Source organism: Heterodontus francisci, chromosome 22, assembly GCF_036365525.1.
Source record: "Heterodontus francisci isolate sHetFra1 chromosome 22, sHetFra1.hap1, whole genome shotgun sequence".
In the NCBI taxonomy this organism is placed as follows: domain Eukaryota; kingdom Metazoa; phylum Chordata; class Chondrichthyes; order Heterodontiformes; family Heterodontidae; genus Heterodontus; species Heterodontus francisci.
This window is the reverse complement of record NC_090392.1, coordinates 83,378,987-83,394,399: the sequence shown is the minus strand read 5'-3', so window position 1 is coordinate 83,394,399 and position 15,413 is coordinate 83,378,987. Positions and strand designations below refer to the sequence as shown.

At 39.6% G+C, this 15,413-nt stretch overlaps 1 protein-coding gene across 3 annotated transcripts in view; it reads left to right on the top strand.

Moving 5' to 3' along the window:
• tbcelb (tubulin folding cofactor E-like b) overlaps positions 1–15,413 on the top strand; it is a 100,245-nt gene that overhangs the window by 40,501 nt on the left and 44,331 nt on the right. For all 3 annotated transcript variants that reach the window (XM_068054197.1, XM_068054199.1, XM_068054198.1), the window contains 4 exons: positions 659–840; positions 3,688–3,944; positions 11,996–12,122; positions 13,684–13,797. In XM_068054197.1, coding sequence (XP_067910298.1) covers positions 659–840; positions 3,688–3,944; positions 11,996–12,122; positions 13,684–13,797 — 680 coding nt within the window. The remainder of the gene's footprint in view (positions 1–658; positions 841–3,687; positions 3,945–11,995; positions 12,123–13,683; positions 13,798–15,413) is intronic.

The window sequence follows — 15,413 nt, the reverse complement described above, 5'->3', positions numbered from 1 at the left end:
TAAATAGTATGTTGGCCTTCATAGCGAGAGGATTCGAATACAGGAGCAGGGATGTCGCTGCAATTATACAGGGCCTTGGTGAGGGCAGACCTGGAATATTGTGTGCAATTTTGGCCTCCTTATCTGAGGAAGGACGTTCCTGCTGTAGAGAGTGCAGCGAAGGTTTACCAGACTGATTCCTCGGATGGCGGGACTGATATAACTCTTGAGTCTAAAGGGATCAAAGGGTATGGGGGAAAGCAGGAACAGGTTACTGAGTTGGATGATCAGCCATGATCATCATGAATGGCGGAGCAGGCTCGAAGGGCCGAATGGCCTACTCCAGCTCCTATTTTCTGTGTTTCTACATCGATACTAAAATGGAAAGGCTGCAGTCTGCTAATTCACTGTTGTACTGTGGGTAATCAAAAATACAAACCAGCAATACAATACAATCTTCTGATATGTCCTAAACCCCTATCCTTATATCAGTGGCCCATTTTGGGAAGGCTGAGCCCCAGGCAGCAGTGGCAGAGAAGTGGTCCTTGGTGCTTTACCACATTTGGCTAACTCGGTAATTTGTTAGACATATGCTGTCCTTTAACAGCCATAAATTAGTCACTGGTCACTGCATATTCTGACACCATCTTCTGCTACTCTGCCCTTTTGTATTTTACAGATCAGTAAAATTGTGTCAAATCTTGCGAAGCTGACATTTCTGAACCTCACCTCAAATCCTCTGACTGAGGCCAGCTTGGACTCTACTTGTGCTGCCTCTTTCTCTCGAATACAGAGACTCGTCCTCAACAACACCAAGGTTTCATGGGAAACCATTCACACTTTGCTGCAGGAGTTACCAGGGTAGGGACTCGGAACTTATGCATGTTTGTGCATATTCTTTCACTGTTCTACTCTTTTTCTCTTCCTTCTCTCCTTTATGATCTTGCTCACTTTCTAACTGAAAAGTCTAATTGCCAACTGAATATTTAACTGTTATTTGGCTCCTAGCAGCCTTGTTAGTCTTTCTGGTGTTTTTTTTCCCCAGTCACCTACAGTCACATAATGTAGTCTTACGCTTGGATGCAAACACTTTCCAAAATGTTGTTTTCGTTTGATTAATTTCGTTCTGTTCTGTGTCTGCACCACTCTGTTTCCCCTCGCTGCCCCCCCCCCCCCCCCCCACCCACCCCATGCACCCAACCAGCTCTGTTCTCCCTTCCCCAGCCTCCTGGCTCTCTCTTTCCACTCCACCACCACCACCACCCCCGCCAGCTCTCCCAAGCTTTGTCTCCCCACCCATCCTGGCTGTTTCTCCCCTACCCCCTCCCCAAAAGCTCCCTCCCCTCCATGGCTCAGTCTCCCTTCCCACCTGCCTCTGGGCACTCTTACCCCTCTTGCTCCCCGCTTGGCTCTGTTTCCCTATCTTGCTCTCTGTCTCTCTTTAAATATCGATGAAAGTTCTGGGGAAGTTTATTTACTACTTTTGGTATCATTGTGTGTTTTATTTATTGCAATGTTTTGTATTGTACAGGAAGTTTTCTTTATGAATTACAATATTCCATCACTAGATGTCAGTGTTTAAAGAAAAATATCTGGACACATCACTTCGATATGAGGTGTTTGATACATTATTGTTTTGTTTGCCTCAGGAAAATGCACAAAGATATTTCTTTGATTTGTTTCATTTCGTCCAGAATCTTCCATGTAGTATAATTCTGCTCAAACCGTTATATACAGAGAGTTTTATAAACTATACACAAATGTATCTCAGATATGGCCATGCATTACAAATCCGCTTCACTCTAGCAAATTGAGATTGTTGAATTTTCTCCAAATTCTTAACTGATTAACCAACCAAATATTTCTGGCTGGGCCCATAGTGACCTCTGGGTGTTGGGTACAAGTATGAGCTCCTGAGTATACTAACGTGCCATAATGCTTGCATGCTGCCAGTTTCCTGTTACTTTACGCCTTGTCTTCCCCTGACAATGGAACATCACTGATATGAGCCTGTGTAGATAAAAAGGTCGAGTGGTCACATGCAAATATCCTGATGCTACAGCATCTAATGGCAGTTAATGTGCTGCATGGTGCAGAGTAGGACTTAGGCCTGTACTGCAGTATTCATGTAGGTAGCTTCCTATTTCAGTTTTAACTCTTAGTGCTTTTAAGTATGAGTGAGATACCTCCCTAAAAGTAATAAAGAAGGGCAGAGAGATGGTCTACCAAGGACAGTCTCATATATCTCCTATCGACCAGTTCCTTAACAGCAAGATACTGTTTGCTCTGTCAGGTGGTGAATGCGTTTGCTATCTAATCTCATCATCTTCCTTCTCTTAAAAATGATTTTTTTAAACGGAGTGTTTTCAAATCAAGTTTGGTATTTTTAATCATTTAACTATTTTTCTGAAATATAAAACTGTAAAACCATTTTCCTAACTACTAATTGTAATACATTTTGTTTGTGACCTATTTTAAGGAATTTCTTATTTTGCTCTTTACCCTTTTCTTCCTGGTCTTTCCCTGCTGTGCACCAAACTTGAATACGAAGATGGATGAGCTTCCAGATCTCCTGCAATGTTGCAAGGAGGTGCACAAGTGACTGTCCTGTAACAAGCGCCTGGTGTTTCAGAGCATTGTGATCTACAGATTAGCAACATGTACTGTCAACTTTTTATTTAGCTACTTTGTGGGTTTGTATTAAGTGATGCTCTGTTTCAGTGCAATCTCCACCCCTCAGCTGTAATTCTAAGTGAAGAGGAGAATTAATTCCCCTAGCTCTGCTGAGGGGGAATGACTGCGTCTTTCTGCAGTTTTTATATGCAGATAAGAACAGTGACTTATAAATGTGCTTGAATGACAGCTTGGATTTAGCAATGTAGCATGACATTGCTTGACTGATGTATCTTTATGCCTGTTAGTGTAGAGTGATGAAGGATATTTGTTACAAGCTGTACTCTAACTCTGTTCCTGGTTCACTACAATTTGTTAGTTCATTTCTGTATAGTGAATATCCTGCTCTGGGCTCCTGCAGCAGTGCCCAGCCATCCTATTACTATAAATATAAACAGTTTGTTTCCAGATATTGTATATCTTTGGAATGCATACTCCTGATACTTGTATAAAATATAGTGTAAATTCAGTTTAAACCTTAACAAGAGAATTCTATATTAATGCAAAATCTGTTTCCAATGTAACTTTATTTCCCAAAAAACAAGTGTGGATTCTCAACAAAAGGCCTGTACAGTCTGATCACTCATTCCATAATTCTTCTAACCTTTTGTTTTAATTTTATTATTTGAAATGTCTGTATAACGTTGTCTTAAATATAATTTCAGTTCCAGGATTCTAATCTAGATAGAAACTGTTACCTGCCTCTTATTTATGTTTTTATGTCCTACAGATGTGAAAAATGTGAACGTACAAATCACAGCTTTTGTGTAAAAAGAACTTGGGATTTACAGTTTTATCAAATTTCTGGCTTTCTGAGGGGCTTTCACAAGGGTTTAATTTCTGAATCTACAAGTGAAATCACTAGAACACATCATATATATTCATGAAACTGACTGTTTCCACTTTATTCCCTTATTTTCCATTCACTCCTGTTTCTTGGTCCATTTCCTGTTTCTTTTTCTTTAAACTTTGCTCCCACTTACTCTTGATCTCTCTTGCACTCAAGTTTCTCCTTTTGTCCCCTCTCCAATACAGGTTAGAGGAGCTGTTCCTATGCTTTAATGACTACAGAACAGTGTCACTGTCACCCTGCTCCTACCCATCACTTCGACTCCTACATATCACTGATAATAATCTCACTGACTGGGCAGAGGTGCACAAACTTGGACAGATGTTCCCAGGTCTGGACACATTAATCCTGGCAAACAACAACCTGATCAGCATCACAGATTCCCAGGAAACTCTGGCACGACTTTTCCAAAACCTACGATCGATTAATCTTCATAACTCGGGTATGATGTGTAATTAGACCATTTCACATTTGTGCTTAGACTACAAAACACTTTGTGCAAACTGGAAATACACTAATTTCTAATTACTGTTTGTGTTTATGCAGAGAACATCTAGACTCGTGTACACATGATTATGTACATGTATGAATAATTTCTCTTTTTGTACTGGAATGTTTGAGTTAGCCAGTAGATTCTTTGGAGTACAAAAACAAAATACCCTGAATGCTGGAAATCTGAAATAAAAACAGAAGATGCTGGAAACACTCAGTTGGGCAGCATCCACGGAGAGCAAAACAGTTAATGTTTCAGGTTGATGACCTTTCATCCAAATTGGAAAAAGGTTTTTTGAAATATTGGGATAGTCAGAATACCTACTGAAATGACCATTGCAGTTCTATTCTTTCCTGTTCAGTGAGAGATTCCATTGGCTGAAGAGAGGGAGTCGAGATTTCACTGAAGGGATATAGGAAAACGAAAAATTCTAACATTTTAACAGCTCATTTCTGCATATGCTGAAAGTAATATCTTAACCCAGGCAAGCTATCCTCCTGGAAATATCAATCCCACGGGTTATCCTTTGAGAAGTCTATATATATTTAGTTTTGGGAAATACTGTCCATTTAGAAGTCAAAGAATCGTGGAAATTGCAGCACAGGCTATTGGACCTGTGAAACCTGTGTCATTGCTAGTGCTTTAACTGGAATGATCAGATGTAATATAGTTATCCTGCACTTAAAAAAAAATAAATAAATAAATTATATTGTAACCTCTGTCTCAATGCCACTCGTGGATAAAGCAGTCAATCTTCTAATCACCCCCTATGGGAATGAATTCTGCTAGTTCTTCCTTCATCCAGTGATGACCATCATCCTATACCCTGTCAATATCGAAATCCCAATTCTCTGTCCTTTTCTACCTGCATTTAACTTTAATTGTTTATGTATCTTCATCAGATCATTCTGCTCCTCCCCTGAATCTTTTTTTTTAGTGTACCTCCTTTCGTTGTTTTCCTCAATGTACTACTTCACGCTTCTCTGCATCTCCTGCTTATCTGCCCAGTCCACTGGTTTAAGTCCACCTGCACATTCCTGCATTCTACCTCAGTTTGTCATGCCCCTTAATGGGCAAACTTTAGTATCCTCCTCCCTGTGGCTATATCCAAATCTGTTTATATAAATGAAGAGTGGTCTCTGCCCACCACTGCCTTTATTTCTCCACACCCACCCCCCCCAAAAAAAACTTCACCCTTTGTTTTCTGTCACTTGATCATCTATCTATGCACATTCATTCCCCTTAATACTGTGTGTTGAAATCTTCATAAGTAACATACGTGGCATAGTAACACTTGCCTTCTGAAAATCCATATGTATTACGACTGACGGAGGAATGCACTTTCTTTAGTTCCACTAGTCATAACCTATATTTAAATGTTTTACCCACTTACCAATCGGGCCAATTATATACTTCTATATTAGTTTCAGAATACAAATCCACCAGCTAGTTTTCTTTAATAAACAACAAAATTGTAGATTTAATATAAAAAAAAGCTTATTCAATAGAGATGCAAAGCTTATTAACACACAGTTTGAAATATGAAAGTATAAATATCCTAACAAACGCGCATACACACACGCGTGCGCACCAGTTAAATAAAGAAAAATGAAAAAACTGGCAGAGATCAACTTAAAAAAAAAAATTATTTTGGCCATGTTTACTGTCTTTTCTTGAAGGAAAAGGATAAGATATGGAATGGTCCAGATGGCCTTTTTGGTCTGGCGTCGTGGTCCATGTAGACAGCTGTCACTGGGATCTTTCTGGAGCAGTTCTGTTCAGGAGACATCGAGGACTAGTCTTGCAGGCTTTTTGGGGGAATTACTGCATCAGTGGGTTCAAAACAGGTGGTAAAGGATGAGTTGGGTGGCTCCTCTCTTAGGCTATCTACCAACAGAACTCCAAACAATATCCAAAAATGAAACCAGAACTCCTGACAGCCATAAACCCAGACATGTGATTTCTCCAAGTCCAAACAGTTCCAAAGTCCATAAAGCTCCGGCTGTTTACTTAGCTTAAGATATGTGACTTCCAGTAAGTGTTTTTAAACAAAGTCCTAAGTGTCCTTCTAGTGACCCTTTCAAAACAAAACCAAGACCAGGCATCTTCTCAGGTACTTTCCACAATCCTTTAAACACAAGTCCTCAAAAAAATATTAATAATGGAAGCACCTTCACTGACATCTCCACCCTTGGAGGAATGAAACGCCATTTTTAAAGGTGTTTCATTATAAAGTGCGGACAAAAAAAAAATTAAAACACATTTACACAATCATTCTCATTCACTCTTTACCTGTAACTGACACAGTTATGCCCTGTACCATCTTTGTACTTAGATAACTCAGAGCAAAGTTAAATTCTAGACAAAGCATCAGCAATTACATTGTTCTTCCCTGCAATTCGGGCTGCAGTAATAAACTCCATCGAAATAGTCTGGCATTCTGGTTTTTGAATTTTTCCACAAAGGCTAGGGGGTTATGATCCGTATATACCAGTGTCTCCCTGTAGCCGTGGCAGACATATACTTCAAAATGTTTGAACTAGTAGTAATTCCAAGTTTCCTTTTCCACCGTAGAGTATCTGTTTTGGTGTTGATTTAATTTTTTGGAAAAGTATCCCACTGGCCTTTCTTTGTCCGCTTCATGTAACAGGACTGCACCGACCCCCCCAGGTCACTAGCATCGCTTGCTATCTTGAAGGGCTTAGTGAAATTTGGGTAGCTAACACTGGTTCATTGATCAAAATTGCTTTCAGCCTCTCAAAAGATGCTTGGCACTCTCCTGACCACACTACCTTGGCTTTCTTTTGTAGCAAATCTGTCAATGGAACAGCTATAGTGCTGAAATTTGGTACAAACTCGTGGTAGAAACCACACGTCACCAAAAACCTCATGATTTCTCGTTTAGTCTTAGGGGCAGGGAACTTCACCAATGCTTGTACTTTTGCTGTTCTTGGCAACACTTGTCCTTGCCCTATATGGCTTGGGTAGGTTACCAGTGCTTTTGCAGATTCACCTTTGGCAAGGTTTATCAACAAATCAGCTGACTGTAAGTTTCTAAACAGAGCTTCTAGTTCCAAGTGGTCCTTCCAAGTGTCACTGTATACCAGCACATCATCAATGTAAACCACGCAGTTAGGAACACGGGCTACTACTTGGTTCATTCATCTCTGGAAAGATGCTGGGGCTTTTTTTCTTTTTAGCCCATATGGCATCATTCGGCAGTGGAAAAGACCATCTGGTGTGACAAAGGCCGATATTTCTTTAGCCTGCTGTGTTAAAGGAACTTTAACAGATCTATTGTGTTAAGAAATGTGGCACTGACAACTGTCAATACAGTCTTGCAAGTGAGAAATTGGGTAGGAGTCTGCCTTTCTTTCTGCATTAACCTTTCTGTAGTCTATGCAAAATCTAGTTGAACCATCTGGTTTATGCAATAATACAACTGGGGAAGTCCAGTTGCTTTGACTGGGTTCAATTAGGTGATTTTCCAACATGTTTTGGATTTCTGCTTTCACCTGAACCTGTTTCTCTGGACCAAAGCGATAAGGAAGCTGTTTTATAGTAGAGGAATCTCCTACATCCACATCATGAATGGCTACTGTTGTACATCCTGGTTTGTCCCTACAAATTCCTTTTTAAATGCTGTGAGTAGCCTTGTTAGGTCTCTTCGTTGTTTTGCATCGAAATATGAAAGCATGGTGTTAGCTAACTGGAGGTTCAATTTGGGAATTATCTAGGCCTCCTTCTGCCTCATCCTCACTCTCCCTTTCATCCTTCACCGTCCTTACTACCTGACATACCAATGCTTGCTTATCCTCCTCCTGATGGTGATATTGTTTCAACATATTGATGTGACACAGCCGATTCTTTCTCTGACGATCTGGGCTGTCAATCTAATTTACTTTACCAATTCTTTTGACTATATGAACTGTGCTTTCAGTGGTTCACTCTGTAAAAGCATTATACTATATTATAATAATATATCATCCCCTGGTTGAAATGTTCGGGTCTTGGCATGCTTGTCTGCCCATTTCTTCATGTTTGTTTGGGAAGCTTTAAGGTGTTCCTGAACCGTTCCGGGAACACGGATACATAATCTAACATGGAAAGTTCGTCCCTCTGTTCTAAAACCCTTTCTTTGATTAGTTTCAGAGGACCTCTTACCTCATGTCCATAAACTAAGTTAAGGGCTAAAACCAGTTGACTCATTAGGTGAATCCCTGGTGACAAGCAAAGATTCTAGCCCTTTATCCCAAACATGGGGATATTCATGACAGTATGCCCTGATCATTGTTTTGAGGGTCTGATGGTACTGTTCTAAAGCCCCTTTTTACTGTGGGTGGTATGCTGAGGACTTTAACTGTTATACCCTGATTACTCATAACAAAAACTTGGAACCTTGATCCGACTGGCTGTCAATCGGTAATCCATATCGAGTGAAGAACTGGCCATATGTATACTTCATCCATTTTAGTTTCAGAATAAAAGCCTGCCAACCAGGTTTCTTTAATAAACAACAAAATTATTAATTTCTTATAAAACAAGACTCATTCAATAAAGATGCAAAGCTTATTAACACACAGGTTGAAATATGAAAGTATTAATATATTCCCTTCTAAATAATCCAACACGTCCACACACACATTTAAAGAAAAAATAAACTTTCTCTGCAGAGATCAAGTTTACAAAAAACAAAGAAATTTGGCCATATACTTGTTAATTCTTGAAGAAAAGGGATAAGATAAGAATTTTCCAGATGACGTTTGGTCTGGCACCCTGGTACACAGACGGGTGTCACTAGACACGTGGTTGTCACTGGGATCTTTCAGAAGATGTCAAGAGAAAGTCTTGCAGAAGCTTCTCTGGAGAAATGCTGCATCAGTTTCTCCAGTTCTCACTGGATTCTCAGGATTTCTCAGAGGTGGAACAGGATGAGCTGGTTGACTCTCTTAGTAGGCTTACACCCCAACTGACCATTCAAACAGTTCAAAAATGAAACCAACTCCTGACCACCATAAATCTAGCCATGTGGCTTCTCTGTAAATAACTCCAATAGTCAGTAAGGCTCCTGCTGTTTACTTAGCTTAAGACATATGACTTCCAATAAGTGTTTTTAAACAAAGTCCCAAGTGTCCTTCCAGTGACCCTTTCCAAAAAAAACCAAGTCCGGGCATCTTCTCAGGTATTTTCCACAGTCTTTTAAACACAAGTCCTCAAAAAAAAAAAAATGGAAGCTCCTTCATGACCATACGTACATCTGTTACATTTCCCTTTATGCACTGTTATTTCCTATTTTTTAAAACTTCAATTAGTCAATCATAACCTCTTAGCAAACCAATGCTCACTGTCTCTGTTTAGCCCATGCCTTTCTAATTGATTTCATCGTATATGCATTGATAAAATGTTACTGCATAGAAGAAAGTCTTTTGTCAGATCAGATGTTACAGATTCTGCTTCCACCATTGGTTCTGCTAAGTTCATGTCCTAACAACCCTCTGCGTATTATTTTTAAAATTCCCCTATCTTTCCCTTAATTCCTTCGGTGATCATATTAAACATAGAAATAGGAGTAGACCATTTAGCCTCTTGAGCCTATTCAATCATTCTTCTAGATCATGACTGAACTGTACTTTGATCCATATCCCTTTACACTTTGCCTAATAAACATATTAATTGCTCAGTAGATTTTCCCCCCACCCCACCACCACCACCCCCTCCAATTGCCAGCATCCACAGCCACTTGAGAGTGCGTTCCAGATTTCCATTATCCTTTGCGTGGGGAAAGGTGCTTAATGATTTCACTCTTGAATGGCCAGGCTCTAATTTTAAGGTTCTGTCCCCTTGTTCTGGATTCCCCAATGGAGAAATTAGCTTCTCTGTATCTACTCTATCAAATTCATTTTATAATTTTAAGTATCTCAATTGGATCACAACTGAACCTTTTAAATTTAAGGCCAAACTTGATAACATTCCATTAGCCTTTTCTATTTTGTTTTTGTAGTTGCCTACTGCCTTTTAATGATTTGTGTACTTGGAATCCCAAATCTCTAAGCTTGTAGTTTGTCACCATTTAGAAAATACTCTGATTTATCTTTATTGGGTCCAAAGTGGATGACCTCATACTTGCCCACATTGAACTCTATTTGCCACAGTAACTTCCTGCTCCCATCTACAGTACTTACTGCCCTTCCCAACTAAGGCTTATTCAAAAACTTAGGTATACAACTCTCTCTGCCTTCATCCAAATCATTAATATATGTGGTGAAAAACTAAAGCATCAGTACAGACCCCTGGGAAATAACCCACCAATCAGAGAACACTCCTTTTATCCCTACTTTCTGTTCCCAACCCTGCAACCTATCACACCATATCACAAAGGTACTTCCAATTCATGCACTTTCATTTTTTCTAATCTCGTGCCTTCAACCAAATGCCTTCTGGAAGTCCAAAAGACAACAATCATAGCCACACCCTTATCCAACTTGGTAATGACCTCATTAAAAAAAATTAAATTAGATTAGCCAAAGATAACTTTAACAAATCCGAAAGCAAAATACTACAGATACTGGACATCTGAAACAAAAACAGAAAATGCTGGAAATACGCAGCAGGTCTGACAGCATTTCTCTCTCCACGGATGCTGCCAGACCTGCTGAGTGTTTCCAGTATTTTCTGTTTTTATTTAACAAATCTATGTTGACACTCTTTTTAATCAGCTCATGCATGTTGGAAGTACTCAGTCGCTCTATCCCTGATGATGGATTCCATTAATTTCTCCAAAATGTTAGACTAACAGATCTGGAGTTACCTGGTTTCTATCTCCTTTCTTAAATAATAGAATAACATTTGTAGTTTTGTTATCCAAAAGCACAATTTCCAAATTTAGAGAGATTTGGATTTAGACTAACTTGTGCAATTTCCTCACTTACTTTTAAAACTCTAGGGAGGAAACCATCCGGGCCTCAAGATTTGCCTATTGTTATGACTGACTGTTCCTGTCAAAGCCCCCGATCAAATATACGATTCTGATTGTGGTGGGACCAACGCACTGTTAATTCAATCCCGTCGCTCCACAGATCGGCTAATATATCATTTAAAACTTTACAAATTAAAGACCCAGCCAAATTGTACCTTATATTAACCCCCAAATGAGGCTAACCAAACCAGGTGTCTTTAAATCAACAAATTAACTCTTTAATGAGAAGAGCTAAATTCTTAAACACTATGAAGATTAAACAACATTTAAATTAGAAAAAATTAGAGTCCTTGCAAATTTACAGTCCAATGTTGCTTGCAGTCTTCATAGAATGCTTTCCTTCTCCAGCGAATTTCAACAATTAACGACTTGCAAATACTTTCAATGGAATCCAGCTGACTTTAGAGTTTTTGAGGGATAAAAGATTGTCACAGTCTAACTTTCCTTTCTTCAATTTAAATGACCAGAGATATCTCTTTTGGCTTGACTTTTTCTTAGAATTTTGAGAGATGATAAACAGACTAAAATCCTATTCCTTCAATTTAAATGATTGCGAGCTCTTTTTCAGGTGTGCTGAACATCACAGCTGTGTCCTGTCTGTGTTTTCTATTAGAACAAACTGTCTTCAACTCAAAGCCAGTTCAAAACTGAATTGTAACAAATGTATTGCATGAGACTCACTCCCAATGGCTGTTTCTAAGGCAACAAAAATGCACCTCCTTATAACTCCTGAGGCTTGCTTGTTCTTAAAGCAATACTGATCCCTTGCAAGCCTTAAAGGCAAACCGCATATTCCGAAAAAAAAAACTACAGAATCATGACACTATCTTAAGATCCATTATTCTCTGTAATTTTTTTGACTTGTGTTAAATCCAAGCAATCTCCTCCTCTGATAATATAGGAAGTGAGTTAACAAAGGATGCTATGAATTTGAATTCAGTTTTAAAGTTTGGTTATACTTTAAGCAAACTTGTGCTGCTTAGATGATGACTGCTAATGTTAATAGAGCACTGTTATCCACTAGGACTAAGCTCATGGAATGACATTGATAAACTCAAAGCATTCCCTAAACTGGATGAAGTGAGGCTTCTAGGAATTCCCTTACTGCAGAGTTATTCTGAGGAGGAGCGACGCAAGCTTGTCATAGCTAGGTAACCATAATCTTTTGATCAGTCTTAAGGATATGCATTGGGCCATGGGGAAGTTGCATCTGAACCTATGGGTGGGAGAAGGGTCTGTGCTGCAAATTGTTGTATCTGGCTGCACAGGGAGTGTTGTGTTGGTGGCTGTGGAGGACTTGTATCGGGCTGCAGGTGTGGAGGTTTGGGTGGAAGATCTATGGTGTATTTATTGTGGTTATTGGTATCCATTCTTGCTCTAAGGTATTGATCTTTCTAAATATTTGATGCCTAATAAATGAATTCAGTTACAATGTTTTATTTTTTCTCTCTATTGGCCAGTTCCCATTGGATGCAGAACTGTTTCATTTTAAGCAGTTCAAATTCACTGTTTTGTTTTAAGTAGGAGCTTAACGCATTTCTAAGTTTATAATCGTCTCCCCTGTTCCCTCACACATCTGCTTCCTGTAATGTTCCCAAATGTGTAAATTCTGCTCCTCCCCCAAAACCCAGCTCATTGCAGATCAGTTATCTACTGTCCCTGTGCACACCTGACCAGCAAATGCCACACTATCAATAAAATCGTACAGTATTGTAGCACAGACTCCAATCAGTCAGCTCATAATTTTTTTTCCCCTCCAGGTGAAACACTGCATCTAATTCCACATTCTTGCTTCCCATAATCTCCAACGTTCCTGTTTTTTAAATCAACTACCTAATTCTTTAAAAGAATTTATGGATTGTAAAACAGCAATTTGTACTTATCTGGCATCATTAATATTGTAAACGTCCCAAGATGCTTCACAGGAACGTTATCAAACAAAATTTGACCGAGCCACTTGAGCTACAAGGACAGGTGGCCAAAAGCTTGGTCATAGGGATAAGCTTTTATGAAAGTCTTAAAGGAGGAGAGGTAGAGAAGCAGAGAGGGGGGGTTTCAGGAAGGAATTCCAGAGTTTAGGGCCTAGGCAGCTGAAATCATGGCTGCCAATGGTGGATGATTGAAACTGGGATATGTAAGAGGTCAGAATTGGAGGACTGCCGAGATCTGAGAGTTTCGGGGCTGGAGGAGATAAGAGATATAGGGACAGGCGAAGCCATGGAAGCATTTGAAAACTCAGCATGAAAATGTTTAAATTGAAGCATTATCGAACTGGGAGCCAATTTAGGTCAGCGAGCAAAGATGATGGGTGAACAGAACTTGGTGCGAGTTAGGACACGGGCAGCAGGGTTTTGGATCAGCTCAACTTTATGAAACTTGAGCAGAGAATTCTAAATTATAGCCAACCTCTATGAAACTTAATTTTTCAAACCTCTCCATTATTGTCTTTTAATTTTTATTCATATTTTCTTGACTATTAGAAATGATGCACGAGTTTAGCTTTATAACTCTGCTAAGTGGGTAAAGAAATCCAAAAACCTACTTGCCACATCCCTGTCCTTGTGCCGCACTAACCCGGAACAGAAAACTGTGCTTTTGCACCTTGTTGGATGGGGTCACTTGTTTGATTTTTATAGATCGTTAATTTATCAAAAACAAACTGATGTCCTTTCTTCCTGGCAGACGTTCACTTCGTTTCATTTTTCTAACCAGGTTGCCATCTGTTACGCTGTTAAATGGCAGCAAAGTTGCAGGAGAGAGAATAGATGCTGAACGATTTTTCGTACGTTACCATATAAATCACCCAGACGAAGAATTACCAGACAGGCAAGTGATTCATATTCAAAATTCTCAGCCTTCACTGCCCTGCTCCCTGAAACCCCCCCCCCTTTCTAAATTCTTCTATCTTATTGCTTCCCTCACTGCTTCAAAACCTACCTTTTCACGTACATTTTTGATCCAACGACATTATGTTTTCCCTCTTTGCTACTCAGTGTACACCTTTCTCCTCATCCTGTAAATGTTTGACACTTCTTTCTGTACAAAGTCAGTATAGAAATGTAAGTTTACAAAGCTATGCTTTGAGTTGCACTGTTGGATTGGACAAAGTTTCAGCCTCTGCCAGCTCTAGGTTTGTTCAGATTAAATCCTTGTAATTCTTCACAGTTTGCACGCTTAATTTCATATCCAAATCCGCCAGTCCATTTTCTCTCAAATTTTATCCCGGGAGTCGGGCTTTGGTACCAATCCAGGCATTTCTAGAACATCAAAATGAAACAATGCCATCCTATGAGCACGCAGAATAATAATAAATAGAAGGAAAAAGAAAATGCTTTGAGAATGCTGCCAGTCTCTGCTATGAAAGGTGCTCTTCCCAGATCACACTATCAAGGTAGACAAAGTAACCCTAGAGTTGGAATAATATTTTGACATGAACTTCTGCCAACTGGTTCAATCATTGTAAAATATAATATCCCACTCACGAACTCTGAATATGATAGTTGCATAAAATGTTTGTTGGAAAAACATGAAATCACTGCCTGTCATATTGCTACTCCTGTGAAGAGCAACGATTATACGGGACAAAACTGAGAAATGTGAAGGCAATGCCAGAAGACAGCCACACTGAATTGGGTTTTAAGTTGCATGCATGCAGCTATTAATAGCTGTGCATTGCCAAGCAAATGTGCCTGTCACCAAGTTATCAACTGCTGACTTATTGTATCTCCCCCTCCGGAATGTTTGCTTGCTTTCTATCCATGACCTCATTAAATCCATTGACATCCTGGTGCTGACAAAAACCTGATTTTCAGATAGCGTCTACTTTTGCCCCTCACTGAACCTTCTCATCTGGCTACATAGGAAGTTAGGAACAGGAGTAGGCCATTCAGCCCCTCAAGCCTGACCCGCCATTCAATGAGATCATGGCTGATCCGCGGCTTAACTCCATATACCTGCCTTTGGCCCATATCCCTTAGATTTTGTTAAGCAAAGATATTATCTATCTCAGATTTAAAATTAACAACTGTTCTCGCTTCAACTGCTGTTTGTGGGAGAGAGTTCCAAACCTCTACCACCCTTTGCGTGAAGAAGTGCTTCCTAACATCTCTCCTGAACGGTCTGGCCCTAATTTTTAGACTATGTCCCCTAGTTTTAGAATCTCCAACCAGTGGAAATAGTTTCTTTATCTAGCCTGTCATTTCCTGTTAATGTCTTGAAGACTTCAATCAGATCACCCCTTAACCTTCTAAATTCTAGCGAAAACAGGCCTAATTTGTGTAATCTCTCCTTGTAACTTAACCCCTGTAGTCCAGGTATCATTCTTGTAAACCTACGCTGCACTCCCTCCAAGGCCAGTATATCCTTCCGAAGGTGTGGTGCCTAGAATTGCTCACTGTACTCCAAGTGGGGTCTAACCAGGGTTTTGTACAGCTGCAGCATAA